Raw genomic sequence first — 18941 nt, 5'->3', positions numbered from 1 at the left:
AAGGGAAGCTCAGTCCCCCAGGGATAGTAAATAATTGGGCTCAAGAGGTTGCTGATTGCTGTGCCTGCTCCATTTGTAAGACAACAGCAATAAAGATAATATGACAGCTCCCATTTCCCAGGCACTTAACTGAGTGGCAGGCTTTGTTCTAAGCACTTTCAGATACATAATTTCATGTAATCTTTGCAATAACTCTGGGGAAGTTAATAATAGGGTGGTTATCTCCACAAAGACACTGAGGTGAAGAAAAGTAACTTGCCTAAATTTCCACAACTAAAAAGTCGCAGAGGTAGGATTTGAACCCAGGTCTGTGTCTGCCAAGCTGGCTCTTTAACCAGTATGCAGAACTGCTGGAGGAAGAGTCTACTGCCCATCCCTTCATGAACTTCAGATGCTTCAAGTCCTCTGCCAGTAGGATAGTCCAAGTGCTTCAGTCACTATAGCTGTGACCTTCACCTGTTTAACTGGGCCAGAGCAGGCAGGTAAAGGATTGCTGTTCACTCATTCCCAACCTTGGCACCCCCTTGACAGATTGAAACAGTTACTGAAGGACTGCCTTCCAAGGGCTAGGCACCTGTGGGCTGGCACGCCTAGAGATGAGACAGCCACGGGACGTAGTTGCCAACGGCTTGCAGCTGTTGAGGAGTGGAGCAGACAAAAATACCATCTGATGATGACCATGCTCCTGGGCTCCCTACTAGGTACTGTGGGTGGGACACAAATCAGCTGCAAATCTTGCCCTTGAGGAATCTGCAGTCTCCTCATTCAGACACAGTAACCTCAAATCACTGCGCTACAAGGTGAAAACTGGCCCAGATCAAGCTCCTGTCTCTAGCTCCTTGCTCATTGTCTTCCTCCACAAGGGGAGAAATGACATCAAACATCTTTCCTCGACCAGCAGCCAGTCCTGGAAACTGGGCGAGGTGGACAGGCCGCCGCGGGGCCACAGGCCCCATGGGCACGGGTGTGAGATGACGGAGTGCTGTTGAAGGAATGCCGAGACCGAAGGGAGCAGCTGGGCAGCGCGGCCGGCGGGGTGCGGCCGGGGCGCGGCATTCCGAGGAGCTCGGCCTCTGACGGAGTGAAGTCTGTGAGCAGGCCTGACTGCGGAGTCGAGGCTCGGGGAGGCCTTTTGGAGGGGAGCGGCCCAGCCGGCGAGGGCGAAGACAATCCGCAGGCGACAGACGCGTGGAGACGCCTCACGGGGGATCGCAGGGGCCCGAGCTGTGTTCGGGTCCGATTCTCAATCAAGAGGGCGAATATATCTGACTGGAGAAGCTCGGTGGAGAAAGGCTTTCTGAGGACGGTGAGGGACAGGATTTGGTTCTGCGGGCGGGCAAGCCTGAGGAACCCCGGGGCTCTGAGGAGATAAGGCCTTGAGGATTGGGGCCCGAGGGCGCATTCTGCGACAGGTCCGCGGGGCGCCGGGACTGGACAGCCTGGCGTGCCGAGTGCAGACATCCCCAGAGGAAAGGCCGAGAGCGGGCAGCGAGCCCAGCGCGCGCCAACCGCTGCGGCGCCTCGGAGAGACCCACCCACCCGCCACCACACCCTGTTCTCATTGGCGCCTCTTACTTTTCCGCGGATTGGCTACCTCCGGACCCAATAAGCCAGGCCTGAGTCCTACTTCCGGGGAGAGTGAGGTCCGCCCCCTGAAGAAGCCGGAAGAGTGCGTTTGCGCGCGCTTCCCAAAGTTGCTGCATCGCGGAGGACCGTGGTGATCGCCGGGAAGCGGGGGCCGGGGAGGATACGTAAGGTGGAAGGGCGGAGGATTGGAGGCCCTGGCGGACTGTAAGGGGCGGGGCCTACGGGGAGTGGAGGAATTAAATGAAACTGGGAGGGCCTTAAGAGAACTTAAGGGGGCAAGGGCTTGGTGGGCGAGGCCTTAAGGGATGTGTTGTCTGTGTGGGCGTGGTCTTTTGTCTACGGGAGATCTGGTACCGAGTGGGCGGGGCCATTTTGAGGCGGAGCCTGGAGTGGAATTGTTAGCTTGCTTCCTTCTGCTCTGGAGCATGGGGCATCGTACTCTAGCTTCTTTCCCGGCCCTGTGGGCCACCATCCCCTGTCCACGCTCGGAGCTGCGCCTGGACCTGGTTCTGGCTTCCGGACAGTCCTTCCGGTGAGTGACCCTGACTCTTGGACCCTCGACACTGCAGGTCTGGAGTGTAAAGGAATGTTGGGGGTGATGGAAGAAGCCTCAGGGTACAAAAGAGGAAACTGAGGCATGGGTGGTGAGCCTGTTTACCTCCTTTATAAAGTGGAGGTAAAAAGCCAGTGCAGGGGCACCTGGGGGCCCGAGTCGGTTAAGCATCCGACTCTTGATCTCTGCTCAGGTCTTGATCTCAGGGTCGTGAGTTCAAGCCCCGCGTTGGGCTCCATGCTGGATGTGGAGCCTACTTTAAAAAAAAAAAAAAAAAAAAAAAAGCCAGTGCAGTGTTGTGAGGATCAAATGACTTTGCATTTCCTAAGTCAGTTTTGTGTATGAAGCTGTTGTAGGATGGGAGGGCCCCAAAAGGTGCAAGAAGGAAAATTGAGTACCAGGGCTGCTGTGTGCCTGGGGGCTCAGGTGGAGGGAACAAAACCCTGCGCACTGGACTGGAGTGCTGGCGAACCAGGTATGGACACTGACCCAGACTGAGGAGCAGCTCTACTGTACTGTGTACCGAGCGGACAAGGGATGGGTTAGCAGGCCCACACCAGAAGAGCTGAAGACTGTGCGCCAGTACTTCCAGCTGGATGTCAACCTGGCTCAACTATATCACCATTGGAGTTCCGTGGACCCCCACTTTCAAGAGGTGGCTCAGAAATTCCAAGGTGAGTTCAACAATTGGAGCAGGGGTTAGAGTTCTTGTAATTTGGCTAAATTACACAGTTTCACCATCTGTAAAATGGGGATTATATCCACCTTAAGGAATTTTACAAGGATTAAAGGAGCTAATATGTGTAAAGTTTTGCTTAGAATAATGCCTGACACGTAGTAATTATTATTACTATTATTATTGTCCTGCTGATTACCACAGTGTAGTAACAAGGATATTGAGCCAAATCCTGGCTGTGTGACCCGGGGCAAGTGACGTCATTCATTCTGTAAATATTTACAGAGCAGCTGCTGTGTGACTGGGAATACAGCAGTGAACAAAACAGACACAAATCCATCCCCATCCTCATAGTGTTTACATTGTAGCTTCTATATCTGTGAAATGTAATGATAGCCCAGACCTCATGGATGCTATGAGGAATGAGATCTCTGGTGTTGCTTTCTCTAACAGTTGCTGTCCCGCATTCCACTGGGATCCTTCTAGATCTTTGGTGCCTAGGATCTGAGGGTGGGAAGAGGCCACTCCTGACAGCAGGTCTGTATCCTATCCCCTACCTTTCCCCAGGTGTGCGACTCCTGCGACAGGACCCCATCGAGTGCCTTTTCTCCTTCATCTGTTCCTCCAACAACAACATTGCTCGCATAACTGGCATGGTAGAACGGCTCTGCCAGGCCTTCGGACCTCGGCTCATCCAGCTTGATGATGTCACCTACCATGGCTTCCCCAGCCTGCAGGCCCTGGCTGGTGAGTAGGTGGGTCCCTGCCCTCAGACCCTCCAATAGCTTTCAGTATCTCTTCAGTTTTTCCCTGGTCCCCATCTCCCATCTCAAAGCTTCCTGCCTTCCCAAACACTGCCCTCCTCCAGAACCACCTTGCCTGGTCTGATCAGCCACACCAGATCCTCCCCGTCTGGCCCTGAAATGTCAGCACCTCACCAGTCTTTGCTTTATAACCCCCAGGTTCAGTACTTCATCAAAACAAACAAACAAACAAAAAACAACTATATATAGTATACAGTACTTTGGGGTTAAGAGCACTCATTCTGGAGACAGACTGCCTAGGTCTGAATTCTACCTTTGGCATTTGTCGTCTAACTATGACCTTGAACACATTATTTAGTCTCTCTGTGTCAGTTTTTTCTTCTGTGGAACAGGATAATAATGGCACCTGCCTATCAGAGTTGCCACAAAGATGAAGTAAAGAAATATACATACTGCACACAGGGCAGTGTTTGACATACAGGAATTATGCAGAAAATTTAAGTTGCCATCTCTACAGTAAACCCAACAATTTCGCATCCAAGAACGTATGTGTTCTTCATAGCAGCCTTGTAAGGCAAGTATTTTACAGAGGCAAGTATACCAGTTGGCAGATGTGAGAATAAAGCTAGGAAAAGTGCTTAGGGACTGCATAGCAAGGAGACAGGCCCTAGAGAAAAGAGAATGTTTTTGATACTTAGAAATTCAGTCTTGGGGAAAAAAAATAGAAACCCAGCCTTGGGTCTCAGCTCCCAGTTACGTAGTCATAAGACCAAAAGAATCCATTTACCTACCCAAGCTCCTCTTGTTCGTAGGATGGGAAAAAGAGTTTCTATCCAGAAGGGTTTAAGTGGTGAGTAAAGCAGTCATGAGGCAGGGTACTCTAATAGTCTAAGAGCATGGACTTTGGTTTCCCAGACCTGGGTGCAAGATCCCACCCCCACCATGTCCTTTCTTGAGCAAGTTATTAAACTAAATAATAGTACTGTCATCAGGGTCCTTGAGAAAAGCATGATAATGTACTTAAAGCACTTTGCCCACACATGATACCTAGCATTTGATAATAGAAGCTGTTGTTATTATGGTTATTATTTGAGATCATGGGTGTGAATGCACTTTGGAAAAGTTAAAGAACTCAACTGGGGAGTTCCTCCAGGGCAGCAAGTCCTTCTCAGTCCCTGCTCCGAGTGCTCAACACTGGGTAGTAGGTGCTCAGAAAACATTTGTGGAGGGGTAGAACCCAGGCTTTAACCCTTACCTTTGCACAAGCAAGTGTCCTGGGGTCTCCCAAAGGGTGATGAGGTAGGAGAGAGGTACCTAGGGAAACCATTCCTGTGGGGCAGAGGGCTCACACACTAGCTTGAAGACAGGAAGTATTTAAAGTTGCCTGACACCTTCTCTCCCCAACCCCCAACAGGGCCAGAGGTAGAGGCTCAGCTCAGGAAGTTGGGCCTGGGGTACCGTGCCCGCTACGTGAGTGCCAGTGCCCGAGCCATCCTAGAAGAACAGGGCGGGCTGTCCTGGTTGCAGCAGCTGCAAAAGGCCCCCTATGAGGAGGCCCACAAGGCCCTCTGCACCTTGCCCGGGGTGGGCACCAAGGTGAGGTCCCAGGGGGATAGGAGTTACCCTTACCACCCATGCAGAGTAGCAGAGAAGAAGACAAGGCAGGCCTGAGAGCTGGGTGCATACTTGGCTTGTGGAGGCAGAGCAGGAAGAGAAAGGATGCAAGCATATGTTTTATTAGAGAAAATGCAGAGTGATGAAAGAACATAAAGGACGTTGTTCCTTGAGTGCACTTTTTAAAAAGGCCATTTGTTCAGGTACACATATATACTGCTATAGGTATGCAAAAATTTCCAGAAGGAATCACAGGAAACTTAATAGTGGTTACCTTTGGGAAAACAAGTGGAAAGATGTTTCTCCTTTTCATGTTGTTCTTATCTTGAAATTATATGTACTTATAAAAGTTTTTGTTTAAAATCAACAAGGTTTGATGCCAGTAAGATGATTGGGAATTGGGCATTTATTGTTTTCTTCTTTATACGTCTCTGTAGTTTAAAAATGGATTTTTGTTTTAAAAACTTTTTTTAATGGGCTCTGAACTTCAGCCTAACAGTAAGTCTTGGTTCTGCCTCTTCCTAGCCATGTAACCTTGGCCAAGTCACTTCACCTCTCTGAACCTCAGTTTTCTTGTTTGCAGAATAGATATAGTATGGCCTTCTTCCCAGGTTATGATAAGAACCTGGCCCACATAGATGTTCACGCAGTAGAAATCTCATCATAGCTATTTTTAAAGTTATTACAAGAGGGTGTATGTTGATGGAGAATATAAAATGATAGTAATCTCAGAGTGGAGAATAAAGCAGCCAGCTCTGGGACCAGTAGCAGGATGCTGGCTAGATCCTGCCATTCCTCCTCTGTGGCTCACTCTTTTTCTTTTAAAGGTGGCTGACTGCATCTGCTTGATGGCTCTAGACAAGCCCCAGGCTGTGCCCGTGGATGTCCACATGTGGCAGATTGCCCAGCGTGACTATAGCTGGCACCCCACCACATCTCAGGCCAAGGGTCCAAGCCCCCAGGCTAACAAGGAACTGGGTAAGGAGAGTGGGATGTTGGAGCTGGTGATGGGCTGAGGTGGTAGAAACTTTTCACATCTCTCCATAAAATCCCAGTCCTGTGGATAGGGAGTAGGAGGGCCAATTAATTTTGCCTTATTACTTCTTGTGTAGGAAACTTTTTCCGGAGCCTGTGGGGACCTTATGCTGGCTGGGCCCAAGCAGTAAGTGTACTGAAGCTTTCCCCCCACCGCCTCCTCCTCCTCCTCCTCTTCCTCCACTTCCTCTTCCTCCGGCCCAGACCCCTTAGGACTCCTCCTCCGAGCCCTGACCCAGTCAACTCCTCTACCACCACTGCCATTCCAGGTGGTCCTACAGGACTCTTCTCCACTCCAGCCCTGACTAGTGGATGCTCCTTGTCCTGACCCTGCTCCCTGTGAACTCTTGTACCTCTCCACACTGCCACCAGCCCCACCAGCCCTGACTCCATGTATCCTGACCCCACAGTGTCTTCCCCGCTGCTCCTAGGTACTGTTCAGTGCTGACCTGCACCAACCCCACCAAGCTCAGGAGCCACCAGCAAAGCGCAGGAGATCTACAGACCCAGAAGGCTAGGTGGGGGACACTGGACAAAGGGGTTCCCCAAATACCTTTCCCCACTTCTCTCTGCCATCCAGTCTTGTGTTGGGAAGGGGGCTTCCTGCAACTACCTCAGGGGCCAGGTACGCTCAAATTAAGTAGTTTGCGCAGCGGTGTGGGGTGGGGATTATCTGGAGAGACAGAGCTACCTGTGTTTTTATCTCTTCCCTTTATTACAAGAAAGAACAATAAAATAGAAACATTTGTATGGAAAATGCAGTGGAGGAGTGATAGGGAAAGGGGTGGGGAGGCAGTGGGGCAGGGTAACTCTCCAATTCAGGGAGGGAAGGGGAGCAGGCTACCCCAACCCCTCCCACACAAAGGGTTCGGACCCTGGATCTGGGGCCCTAGAGCTGTGGGGGCAGTGTAGGGGATAGTTCCGGACCCGGCTCCACACAGCCGTCTCGACAGCAGCAGCCAGCCGCTGGCCCTACATGGGGAGAGAGAACAGAGTTGGCCGTAGGAGCAGACCCTCCACTCCAGCCTGGATGCCTCTTCATGGACCACTCACGCCCTTCCACAGAGCACTGGTCCTCACCCCCAGCTGCTGGTGTCAGCAGCTCCCCGTGGCTTGCCGTTGGTCCCTGCCCCTCCTGGCTGGTGCCCAGCTGGAGTTTCCTCATGTGCCGAACCACGGCCGTGGCATTGAAAGCTTGCTGTGGGGAGAAGGGGGAGAAGGGACTTTTGAGAGTGGGAGATCATGTGACAGGGTCTAGTGGTGGGATTCTTGCAGTGGTTTTGTTATTTTCATTCAGGTGTTATTGTTTGATCCCCTAAAGCCCCTGAAACCTTTATAAGGCTTTATTAAATGACACTCAGCCATATTATATATTTACACACACATACATCCATATATATAAAATATGTATATATGAGCAAGTATATATAACCCTTTACGTATAATTAATTCATATTCTCATCATCGCAAACACTTAGTATAGCATTATGTGTCAGGCACTGTTCTAAGCGTTTTATTTAGCAATTCGTTTAATCTTCACAAAGGTCTTTGAGGTGGGCACTGTTAGTGTCACCACTGCCACAGGAGAAAACTGAGGCAGAGGGAAGTTGAATAAGTTGCCCACGTGTGTGTATCATTCTCTATTCAACATATCCACCAAGGTGTCCTGCACATCCCTCAAATTCACCATGTCCAAAACCAAAATCATACCCCCAAGACAAGTCTGTACCCCTGGAATCCCCATCTCAGTGATAGTACCACCATTCATCATTTCCCCAACCAAAATCTTGGGCCAGCCCTTGATATCTCTCTCTGCCAACATCTCTTGTCCCATCACTTCTTGTCAGTTCTACCTCCTAAAGGACTCCTGAGCCATCCACTGTTCTCTGATCCAAGCCCTCACCATCTCCTGCACACATCTCTGCTACAGCCTCCCAGCCGGGAGTCCATGCCTCACTCTGTACCCTAAGAGCCCTTTCTAGAAGGCAGAGTACTGCTCAAAATCCTTCTGGGGCTCCCCAGTATCTTCAGGACTGAGTCCGTTCTCCACTGTGGCATTCGAGGCCTTTACCTGCATTTCCAGTCTGGGCTCCTGCCCCTCAGTCCCTCCAGTCCATCCGGGCTTACTAAACACTTGCACTTCCCTGAATGGCCACACTCTCTTGCCCCTGGCCCTCTGTATGCCATTTCCCTCTGCCTCAGACATGATTCTGCTGTACCTGGCTAATTCCTACTCAGCTGCCAAGTCTGATAGGTCTGTGAGGCCATCAGCACTCCTATGCCCCTTCCAGGACCCCACAGATTGGAGTAGATGTCTCTAAGAGTTATACTGTTCTCCCTCTAGACACAGAGGTCAGGGACTCTCACTGAGATAGAGTAGGTGTCAGGGAGTGTTGAATGAATGAATGAATGAATGAATGAATGAATGAATGAATGAATGAATGAATGAGGTTCTTTAGTAAGCATCCCTGAGCAGTTACTTTGTGCTTGATTGGATGCTAGGTGCTGTGGAAGCTGAGGTCTGAAGTGAGGTGGGGAGGAGGCCTGGGGAGGCCGGGACCCAGGATTAGGAACATGGGCTCACCTTCCACTTGCTTTTGGCAAAGTTCTTCTTGATCTGCTCGCTCACCGACTGGTGAATATTCTTATCTAGAGCCGTATCCCCTGCAATCCTAGGATGGGGGTGTGTGGAGGGTTGTCTGTGAAGGCAGAGGCAGCCTTTGAGGGCCCCAGACCCCACCCCAGCTTGCAGCTTGTGGGAGCTCTCACCACGGGTGCTGCAAGGCCTGTTCACAGGTGAACCTCTTTTCCGGATCCTTCTCCATCAAGTGCTGGATGAAGTCTTTGGCTGAACCCCCAAGACAAGAGCAAAGACAAAAACAGCATGGTGGTGCCTGTGGAAACCCTCAAGACAAAACCCACCCCCTCGGGTCTGGCCTGGCATTTAAGCAAGACAAGAGGCCAGATCTGTCCATGCACCACCCGACCCCACCTGTACTGTTTCTCTAAGCCCCCCGCCCACCACAGCCTTCCAGCTCTCTCCTTTTTCCCTTATGAAAATCTTATTCTTAAAGAAGATTCTACTCAGTGTATTCACACTGATGTGTGAGTGACTGATGATGACTTCACAGGTTTGCCTCCTAATAGGCACAAAAGGGTAGATGAAAACCTGGGGTGGTGTTTTAGGCATTAGGAAGTCAATTTCAAAAATACCATTTTTGAAGGCTGAATGAATGCATGCCTACAAGCTTCTCAGACCAGGGGCCAGGCAGAGGGAAGCCCCTGGGGTGGGGTGTCTGGTCTTAAAGACAGCTCTTAGTTTGGGGCTGGGGAATCTGACCAAAGGCAGGCAGTGAAGAGACCCCAAAGCAGATGTGAAAGGCGCCAGAGGTAGGGCCCGGGGGAAGAAGGCAAAGCCTCAAATACCAGAGTCAGAGATGTCGTCCCAGTAAGGAGAGTCAAACTCGTACTCGGCCTTCAAAATCTGTTCAAAGAGTTTGGCATCATTCTCGTCATAGAAGGGGGGGTAACCGCAGAGCCTGGGCAGGGAGAAACTCATCCTCATATCCACTTTCAGTGCACCCATTGGCTCCAGGATGGAGCTTTGGGGCAGTCTCGGGTCAGGCAGCACCCACAGGAAGGAGTTCCCCCTTTTACAAAGAGGGGAAATCTGCCCCTCTCTGATTTTTTCATTCCTGTCCAGCTACACTGGCCTTTCGGTTTCTTAATTTTCTACCATCTTTCCTTCCTCAGGGCCTTTTTACTTGCTGTACCTTCTGCCTGAACCATTCTTCCCCCACACCTTGAATGTCTGGCTCCCTCACTTCATTCAGAAGGCTATTCAAATGTCCTAAGAAAGGACTTTCCTGACCTCCTTATCTAAAATGGCATCCATCCCTATCTCCCTACCCTGCTTGATTTTTCTTCATAGTATTTTACTACCTGACATTTTTTTATAGATTTATTTACTTGTTTATTATCTATCTCCCCTACTAGAGTTTTTGCTCCCTGAGGGCAGGCACTTTGTTTTGTTCTCTGCTAAATCCCCAATGCTCAGCACAGTGCCAGAAACAGTATGTATTGAATGAAGTAATCTTAGTCATTAATTGGTAGATATAAACATGAACGGCAGGAAGGAAGAAATAGCAGAGAGGAGGAAGAGAGCAAAGTAGGGGAGAGGAGAATGCTGGAACCACGTGCCCCAATGGCCAAGCCCCCACTCACAGAATGTAGGCGATGACCCCAATGGACCAGCAATCCACTGCCTTGCTGTAGGGCTTCTGGGCCAGGACCTCAGGGGCTGGAGGGAAAGGGACATGGTGGTGACAAATCTCTGCCCTGCAGCTCCCGATTCCTCCCGTACCCATGGCCCCAGCCCAGGGTGCTCCATACCCACGTATCCTGGGGTTCCACAGGCTGTGGAGAGCACGCTGCCAGGGTCCTCCATCTTGGAGAGACCAAAGTCAGAGATCATGATCTTGGAGTCTTCATCCAGGCTGTAGTACAGCAGATTCTCTGGCTTGGGAGGTGGAGGGAAAGGAAGAGGCAGAGATGGCCAGAGGCTGGCAGAACCTTCTGCCTCCCCAGGCACCTCTCAGAAACTGAGCCTCCCAAAAGCCACTGTGGCTTCACGGCTGCCAGCTTGGTTGAAGGCACATGAAACTCTAGGAAGTTTTCAAGGAGGTTGAAAGTACCAGAAAGGGCAAGGGCCTCAGGAATGTGAGAGGGAATTTTCTATAAACTTCAGGTTTATATTGCGAGCCCTAAAGAATTCTTGAGCAAGTACTGTGTGCCAGATCCTGTGCTGGTGCTTGATTTCATTTCCTCCTTACCACATCCCTGTCAGGCCAGTCTGAATAACCCCACTTTACAGATGGGAACACTGATGCCTTGAGAGGCAAAGTGACTTGCCTGAGAACCTACATTAGGGAGTAGTAGGGACAGAATTCAAGCCCAGATCTGTCTCACCCCAGCGCTCTTCTAGACCGGAGGAGATGTACTACAAAATGTGAATCCATCATAGTCTCTGTAGGATTTCAGGGGTTTCTGGCTTCCTTCTTTATGTTTTGCTGTCCCCTCCCTCCAAGTTTTCTACAAAGAGTAAGGGGGACTTTAAGGATGAGGAAAAGACCTAGACGTTATTTGGATAAAGTACCAGCACCATTCACCTTTGTATCCATTTGAGTGTCCAAACTGGAATGGGAGGAGGCAGTTTAGGGTTTACAGGGTGCATTTTGCAGATGGGAAGCCAAAGCTCGGAGAAGCGGTAAGAGTTGCCCCAGGTCGTACGGTGAGGGGTTTGTGGAGGCCCCACCCAGCACCCCAGCTCACCACACACCCTCACACCCCACCTTGAGGTCTCGGTGTACTATGCCCAGGTCGTGCAGGTACTTGACGGCATCCAGCACCTGGAAGATGAGGCGGCTGGCATCCCGCTCCGTGTAGAAGCCTTTCTCCACGATGCGGTCAAACAGCTCCCCGCCGGACACCCTGCAGCCGGGGACAGGGCAGTCTGGTCACAGAGGCTAGGGAGGGGCAGCAGGGAGAGGTGTGAGCAAGGGGTGAGGCCACTCACAGCTGCATGATGAGGTAGAGGTGACCCCCACTCTCATAGATGTCATCCAGGGCTACAATGTTGGGATGCTTGATCCTGAAAGGAGAAATGAGGTAGTTCAGAGCTGAGGACAGCTCAGCCACTTTCCTACCCTCACCTCAAAGAACCTCAGACCTGGGCAGGACAAACCAGAGTCCTGCATCCCAAAAGGAAAAGCTGATTTACCATGATTTATTATGATGTAATGGAATGTTGGAGAGCACAGAGATGAACACTGGGCTCTGGCATCAGACCCATCGGACTGGGTCTCGCCTGCCTCTAGTGCGTGCTGTTTGGGGGCAGAGCTTTTTACCTTGCAGCACTGATCAATACATGATTTATTTTATTTATTTTTATTTTTTTTAAAGATTTTATTTATTTTATTCGACAGAGATAGAGACAGCCAGCGAGAGAGGGAACACAAGCAGGGGGAGTGGGAGAGGAAGAAGCAGGCTCATAGCCGAAGAGCCTGATGTGGGGCTCGATCCCATAACGCCGGGATCACGCCCTGAGCCAAAGGCAGACGCTTAACCGCTGTCCCACACAGGTGCCCCAATACATGATTTTCAAATGCTCCTGTGTTTATAAGTCTGTCAGCCTCCGCCACCAGAACACCAGCTCCTGGAGACCAGGGGCTTTATCTTACCACTGTTCCCCCCATACCTGGTGTAGAGTAAGTGCTCACTGAGTCATTGAATATTAAGCCTCAGTTTCCTCGTCTATAATATGAAGCCAATGACAATACTTCCCTCAAAGAGTTGGGGTGAGGATCACATGAGAAAATGCAGGTAAGAATCTTGGCAAAATGCCTGGTACACGGTGAATGCTTGATAAATGAAATAATGATGGTGACTGAGCTTGACAAAAGCCATGGCTCTGCCACAAAGTTGTTGTGTGACCTTGGACAAATCCCTTACCCTCTCTGGGCCTCAGTTCCCCCTCCCCCACCCAATAGTGGAAATGATCATTTCATCCCTGCCCAGGGTGGTTGGAAAGCTCAGAGGAGGGGATGGAAGTGAAGGTTCTCTATAAGCTTTCCACTGAGGGCAGCAGGTTTCACATCAGTGTGAGCAAATCATAGACCAGTTGGTTATTGATTTAGTCAGGGGTTCCTGAGACAGGCATTTTTTAAATTTCTGGAGTGGCTTTAATATATAGTGGGGAACTCGAGGTAGGTCTACGATAGTACCAGATGAGATACGTTGCTTCGAGCCACACTCAAGGATTGACTTTTAGATCTGACTGAGCAGATTAAACCACTGTAAATAAGCAGTGGCATTTCAGTGACATCTGTCATTTGAGCTGCTGCACCAGACGCATGAAATAAAAGAACATCTAATGCGCTCCACAACCCTACCAAGTGAAGATTATTACCGCATTTTATAAATGAGCACTTTGAGGCTCACAGGTTAAACGATTTGCCCAAAGCAGAGGTAGGGAGAGAATGGGAGGAGTCAAGGCAGGGTCAACCCAGGCAGAAACACTGTGACCCACGCACTTGTGCAGGACAGCGATCTCATTCTCCATGCTGCCCTCCTTGCCCTCCAGAGCCTTCTTGGCGATGCATTTGATGGCCACCAACTTGTGAGTTCTCTTATCTTCTGCCAGGATTACCTCTGAGAAGGCCCCCCTGCAGAGAGAGGGGATTCGTGAGGTGGGGAACTGGAACCTTAGCTTTCCTTCAGCCCCTCCTCCATACCCCTATGGGTTAGGTGACCACCAGTGAACCAAGGATGTGGGATGAGCCTCCCTCCATCGCTCTTCCATCCCCTGGTCCATGAGGTGGTCACATGACCCAGCTCTGGCCAATCAGAGTAGTCTATCCTTGGCCCCAGTAATTGGGTCATGTGATGCAAGCCAGATTACTGGCACTTTGAGAATGAGCTGCTCTTTCCTGCCAAGCTGGTAAGATGGGAGCCTGGAGCTAATCGTGGTTATCTTTGCCAGCACTTGAGAAGAGCCTGTTTGAGAATGAAGGTAACACAAAGGAAATCAAAGCTAAGAAATTCCTGGTGACAATTTCCTGATAACATCATGTGAGTCTCTGGATCCAGCCATGCCTGACATTTATGCCCTGGGCTTTTTGATTTATGCAAAATTGATTCATTTCTTTTTCTGCTACAGTCAGTTTGAATCATGGTTTATTAACACCTTTTATAACCTTGAAGAACCATCAGCTTCACCTGGGTACTTTTTAAAAATGCAGAATCTCAGGCCTCAACCCCAGACCCACTAAATCAGAATCTGCATTTTAACAAGATCTTCAGATAATCTGTATGCTCACTGAAATTTGAGAAGCAATATTTTACAACAAGCTCTTAGAAAAGAGCAACTCGTTTGCACTAGAGTTCACGGATAAGGAGGATTTACTTGAGTATTTCTTCTAGGACTTTTTGCTTTCTCTGGGATAAGAGGAAGTCCATATGTCAAAAGCGACTCTTGTGGTGAAATCTCAATCATCAGAATAACTAGTGACTGTGGGGGCGCCTGCGTGGCTCAGTCGGGCATCTGCCTTTGGCTCAGGCAGTGACCTCGAGGTCCTGGGGTCGAGCCCAGCTCGACCTTTGCCTCACCCCCAGCTTGTGCTCTCTCTCAAATAAATAAATAAAATATTAAATTAAAAAAAAAACTAGTGACTGTGGTAGCCTCATTGCTGGTTTCCAGCCTTGTCCCTCTCCAGTTTACCCTCCATGCTTTGGCCAGAGTGACCATCCTGAATTGCAAGCCTGCAAAAATGTCTTAAAAGTCTTCCTATGGCTCATGAGATAAAGTCCAGCCTCCATAGCTTGGCTTTCAAGGCCTTACATGACCTGTTCTCTCTTCTCAGCCTCTTCTTCCACTCTTCCCCCCACCTCTGATTATAAGCTCTATCATTCTTTACCTCTTTCCACACATAACCTGCTTCTCAATGTTTGCTGATGTTCTTCCTTCCACCTGGAATGCCCTTCTCCCTCTCTGACAGGTGCATTTCTGCTTATCCCTCAGTCCCTACCTCAAATACCCACTTCTCCAGAAAGGTTTCCCCAGGCAGAAGCCACCATTCTGGGCTCTACAAAGTCCTCATTCCTGACTTCAACGGGAGCACATCATACACCCTGTTGTCATTTTCCCTGGGTGTGTTTCCGCCATATGTTTAGGATCGACTTGAGGGGCAGAGATCAGGTTTGAATTATTTCTGGATTCCCACCACTGAGAAAAGAGCCATGCCCAGCTTCAGTTCCTAAACCTAGGCCAAAACCCTCAGCTCTTGGCCAAAAGTTGGAAAAACCGACTCCTTCATTCTCCCCTACTTTGTTCTCTTCACAGGAACCCAGAGCTGCAGCCAAGAGTGGCGTCTGTTCCACCCACTGTCAGCCAGAAGTGAAAAGATGGGCCAGACTGGGCCATGGCAAGGCTGCCATGGCGCCAGGACTATAGGAAACAGGAAGCAGTGATCAACTGACCAGAGGAAGTACCACCCTGGACTCAGCCTCCCCAGTCAGCCAGGCCAAAGAGTGAGGACCTTCCCAACCCACACCCCAGCTCAGGGACAGTGCCCCCTCCACCCCCCGCTTGCCTGCCCTTGAGACTCACGTTCCCAGAACATCACGGAAGTCGTAAATGTCCCTAATATCCTCCACCTGCTTCCAGCTGGGGCCGTCCACTGCCCCCGGCATGGCCCACTGCCCCCTGGCCACAGCCAGGGCTCCTGAGAAGGGAAATGGAGGGAAAAGACTCAGTGGGGCCCAGCCTTCCATGTTGGAACTTCGGGAACTGAGTCCCCATTCAGTCATTCAGCCTGCATTTATTCATTCCTTGGTTCATTCATTTGACAAAGTTATTCAGCAAATTCATTCATTCACCAGTCATTTGTTCCTCCCACAAGTCCTCATGACTAGAGGAAAATCCTTCAAGGTGGCAGCAGAAGTCTTTTTTTCAACAAAGTCATTCGTTCATTCATTTATTCACCTTACCTCCCAGTTTCTCCCTCTCCAAATCCAAACACTCGGGAGGACACTGACCCCCAGGAGGACAGCAGAGAAGACCCCAGAGCAGCTTGTAGAAGCACCGGGTCCTGGAAGGTCCCCCTGTCCTCAGAACCAGCAATGTCTCAGCCCCACCCTAGGAATTGCTGGGGTGTCTCCTCTTCTTCCTCTTTCTTCTCCCACCCAGCCTCTCGGAAATCAGGTTTCCGGCAGCCTGGGCTTCCAGCAATATCTCAGCCACGTTTTTAAATAGCTCCTTCTGCACTGTTACCACGGCAACAGCAGCCACAGCTGGAGCTCCCCAGGCCTCCTATTACCCCCTCTCCCTTCTGGCTCCCTGTTTGGGTCCCAGAAGCCTGAGAAATGGAACCACCCAGCTTGTCCCCTCCTGGCTTCTTCTGACCCTGATCCAGCCTGTACCTTTCTCCACTGAGACCTCTGTCAGCAGGATGGTGGGAGTTCTCTCCCCATTTATCAGATGGACATTGAGGAGACTGAGGTTGGCAATGGATAGGGACAGGGTCCATCTTTGCCCAAATGATGACTGGCTGGGGTCCAGCTAAGCTTGCTGAAGGCAGAGGACTTTGATGGGGCTACTCTCAGCTTGTGTTTCCAATATGCATCCAGACTGGGGCTCATTCAGAGCCCAGCATGCTGTGTGATCTCAAGGAAGTCACCTTCCCTTTCTGTTTCCTCTCTGGGAGAAGGAGGGATGGTGCCCTGACTAGAGTCCCTGGTGTGAGATCCCACTCCTTGGATAGGACCTGGTTCCCAGGAAGGGCCTGAGCACCCATCCCAGGGGCAGAAACTTCTAGGAAAGGAGACATGACAGTAAGCTCTAGAGGCAGAGTTTTAAAAGCCATCTGGAGGCTTGGCAAATAAAACCCTCATGGGTCCACAGACACACCCAGACACACCATGCTCCACCCACACCTCTGAACCAAAATACCTGCCCCCAGATTAAGTACATTCCATACCCAGATACCACAACACCCGATGATCATACATGTACACCCAGACAGCACACATGTCCACACACGCACTCCCCCAGACATCCTCACACCCAAACATCCCTCCCACAGATCCCTCTTATACCCCCAAACACACATCTGCGCGCGCGCACACACACACACACATTCCTCACCTATGTACCGGACATCCCAGATTCACTCATACCCTTCATCCTGTTTCTATACACCCTAGAAACTCCTGTGCTCCAAACCGCACCCCAACTCCTTACACACCTAACTTCAAACATCCTCAGTACACAATCGTATAGCCTCAACTCTTACTACCCTTGAGCCAGATACCAGCATGCACAACACCTGGACACACATCTGCAACAAAAACACTGATTCCCAGACATCCCCACCCATAAAGATACCCTTACACTGCAACTCCGTGTCTGATCCACACGCCTGTGCTAAGACGTTAGGACAACCCAACACAGCCCCCACACATCTATAGCTCCAAATGCCAAGTCCGTCCATATTCAGGCCCAGCCGAACATAGGCACGCGCACACACACACACACACACACACACACACACACACACACCCTCCCCACCTTCCTCTAGTACCCACTGAGTTCCCCACAGCCGCCTGGCACCTGCTGGGCCTGGGCCGAGGTTGGAGAGAAAGGCCCTGCCCTGCCCTGCCCATCCAGAGTCCAGCCCGTCCGGGCACCCACTCCCATCCTTGTGGGAGGGCATCCAGCGACCGGAGGGATCTGGCCACCCCCCCTCCGCGCCCCGGAGCACAGGCGGGGCGGCCTCTGGGCTGTACCTGCGGCTGCCCCGCCGCGGGGCTGGCTGGGAGGCCCAAAGTGGCTGGCGCCGAGCTCTGGCTGCCGCTTGCCGGCCGCCGCCGCCGCAGCCGCCGCTCTGCTCCTGGCTCGCCTGCCCGCTCTCTCGCTGGGGCTCGGCTCCGGCTCTGGCCCCCTCCGCCCGCCTGCGGCTCTGATGTCAGTGGAGGAGGAGCCTGCGGCGGAGGGACTTGGGACTGGGAGGCTCCGCGGCGCTCCCGGGCTGGGGAAGGGGCGCGGTGGTTGAGGAAGGAACCCCCTGGTTCAGCTCAGTTCCTCTTCAGGACTCTTCCCTCCCCTCCTCTCTGCTGGGGCCCCCATTTCACAGAGGGGACAACTGAGGCTCTGAGAGATGAAGGGTTCAAAATCAGCAGTTGGTCAGAGGCAAAATCGAATTCGAATCCAGGTCCGTGTGATGTCAGAGTCTGACGAGTTCCACCCAGTCGTTTTGTGGAGTTTGAGACCAGTTCTGAGAGCTCCCTTGGGGGCTCTTCCTCCCCATTCCCTCTCACCCCCTTTCCCTTAGTGCCCAGAAGGGAATTAGGCCCTCAAAAGGGCTCAGGAGACTGTTGGGGGCGGGGCGGGGGGTGGGGGATGAAGGGGTAGAGAAAGGGCAAAGCAAGAGTAGACAGTGAAAGAGAATAGAGGCAGTTATAGGGAGGTGGCCCCAGTTGACAGGCAGGAAAACAGACCCGGTGTCCCTGCTCCAGTCCCCAGCACCTGCCCCTCAAAATAGGAGCGCCCCCCTGAGGGACTGGCACAGGGAAGGGAAGGGAGGAGGGAGAGTTAAATCAGGATCCTGGAGGAAGCAGGCCAAAGACGACCAAAGTGCCACGTGACTGGGCGGCTGCCAGGGGCTGATGGCTAGGGGCCAGGTTTGGGGGGAGGGGGGAGCACAAACTGCTCCTGGGGTGCGGGCAGGGGGCCAAGGAACCTGACCGAGGTCCTCTTGCGCAAGGCTTTCCTTGGGAAGAAATTTGGTGCAGGGGGAGAGGGGGAGCAGCTCAAAGGAAGCGCAGGTGGGGCTGGACTGGGGCCAGAGGAGCCACATTGCTGTGACCCCCACTCCACCTCCATCACAACCCACTGCCCAAATTTCTGCATTTTCCAGTGGGACATGGGAAGAGGACAAAGCTTACCCCAACTCAATTTCAACTGGCTTTTACCTCTCTTATCCTTGCAACTAGGTCAGGGGTGGTCGATGTATTATGCTCATTTTACAGAGAAAGGATGATGGCTGAGGTTCCTAGAAAGGCTTTAAAGACTGACTTATCTGAGGCACACTTCACCTCTCTGAGACTCATTTTTTTCATCTGGAATATGGGAATATGGACGACCAACTCAGAATTC

At 51.3% G+C, this 18941-nt stretch overlaps 2 protein-coding genes across 5 annotated transcripts; one reads left to right on the top strand and one right to left on the bottom strand.

The window, feature by feature from the left end:
• The first annotated feature begins 114 nt into the window (after nucleotides 1–114).
• OGG1 (8-oxoguanine DNA glycosylase) lies at nucleotides 115–15594 on the top strand. Of its 4 annotated transcripts, none has more exons than XM_045808186.2 (7): nucleotides 115–2119; nucleotides 2567–2814; nucleotides 3384–3563; nucleotides 4995–5176; nucleotides 6022–6172; nucleotides 6307–6356; nucleotides 15129–15594. In XM_045808186.2, the coding sequence occupies exons 1-7, from the start codon at nucleotides 1893–1895 to the stop codon at nucleotides 15237–15239; spliced, it is 1149 nt and encodes a 382-aa protein (XP_045664142.1). In that variant the 5' UTR covers nucleotides 115–1892; the 3' UTR covers nucleotides 15240–15594. The 4 variants fall into 4 exon arrangements, with proteins under 4 accessions (XP_045664142.1, XP_045664143.2, XP_045664144.1 ...); XM_045808187.2 differs by lacking the exon at nucleotides 15129–15594 and adding an exon at nucleotides 6661–6795; XM_045808188.2 differs by lacking the exon at nucleotides 15129–15594 and adding an exon at nucleotides 6499–6795.
• Nucleotides 6922–15504, bottom strand: CAMK1 (calcium/calmodulin dependent protein kinase I). Its single transcript, XM_045808190.2, has 11 exons — nucleotides 15396–15504; nucleotides 13321–13452; nucleotides 11805–11879; nucleotides 11581–11719; nucleotides 10622–10748; nucleotides 10454–10529; nucleotides 9656–9768; nucleotides 8999–9077; nucleotides 8814–8901; nucleotides 7310–7427; nucleotides 6922–7201 (listed from the first exon to the last, which is right to left on the bottom strand). The coding sequence occupies exons 1-11, from the start codon at nucleotides 15476–15478 to the stop codon at nucleotides 7119–7121; spliced, it is 1113 nt and encodes a 370-aa protein (XP_045664146.2). The 5' UTR covers nucleotides 15479–15504; the 3' UTR covers nucleotides 6922–7118.
• Nucleotides 15595–18941: the final 3347 nt, after the last annotated feature.

This window comes from Ursus americanus, chromosome 14 (assembly GCF_024610735.1).
Source record: "Ursus americanus isolate L20-20 chromosome 14, mUrsAme1.1.p, whole genome shotgun sequence".
NCBI classification, from domain to species: domain Eukaryota; kingdom Metazoa; phylum Chordata; class Mammalia; order Carnivora; family Ursidae; genus Ursus; species Ursus americanus.
This window is presented reverse-complemented; position numbering and strand designations above follow the sequence as displayed.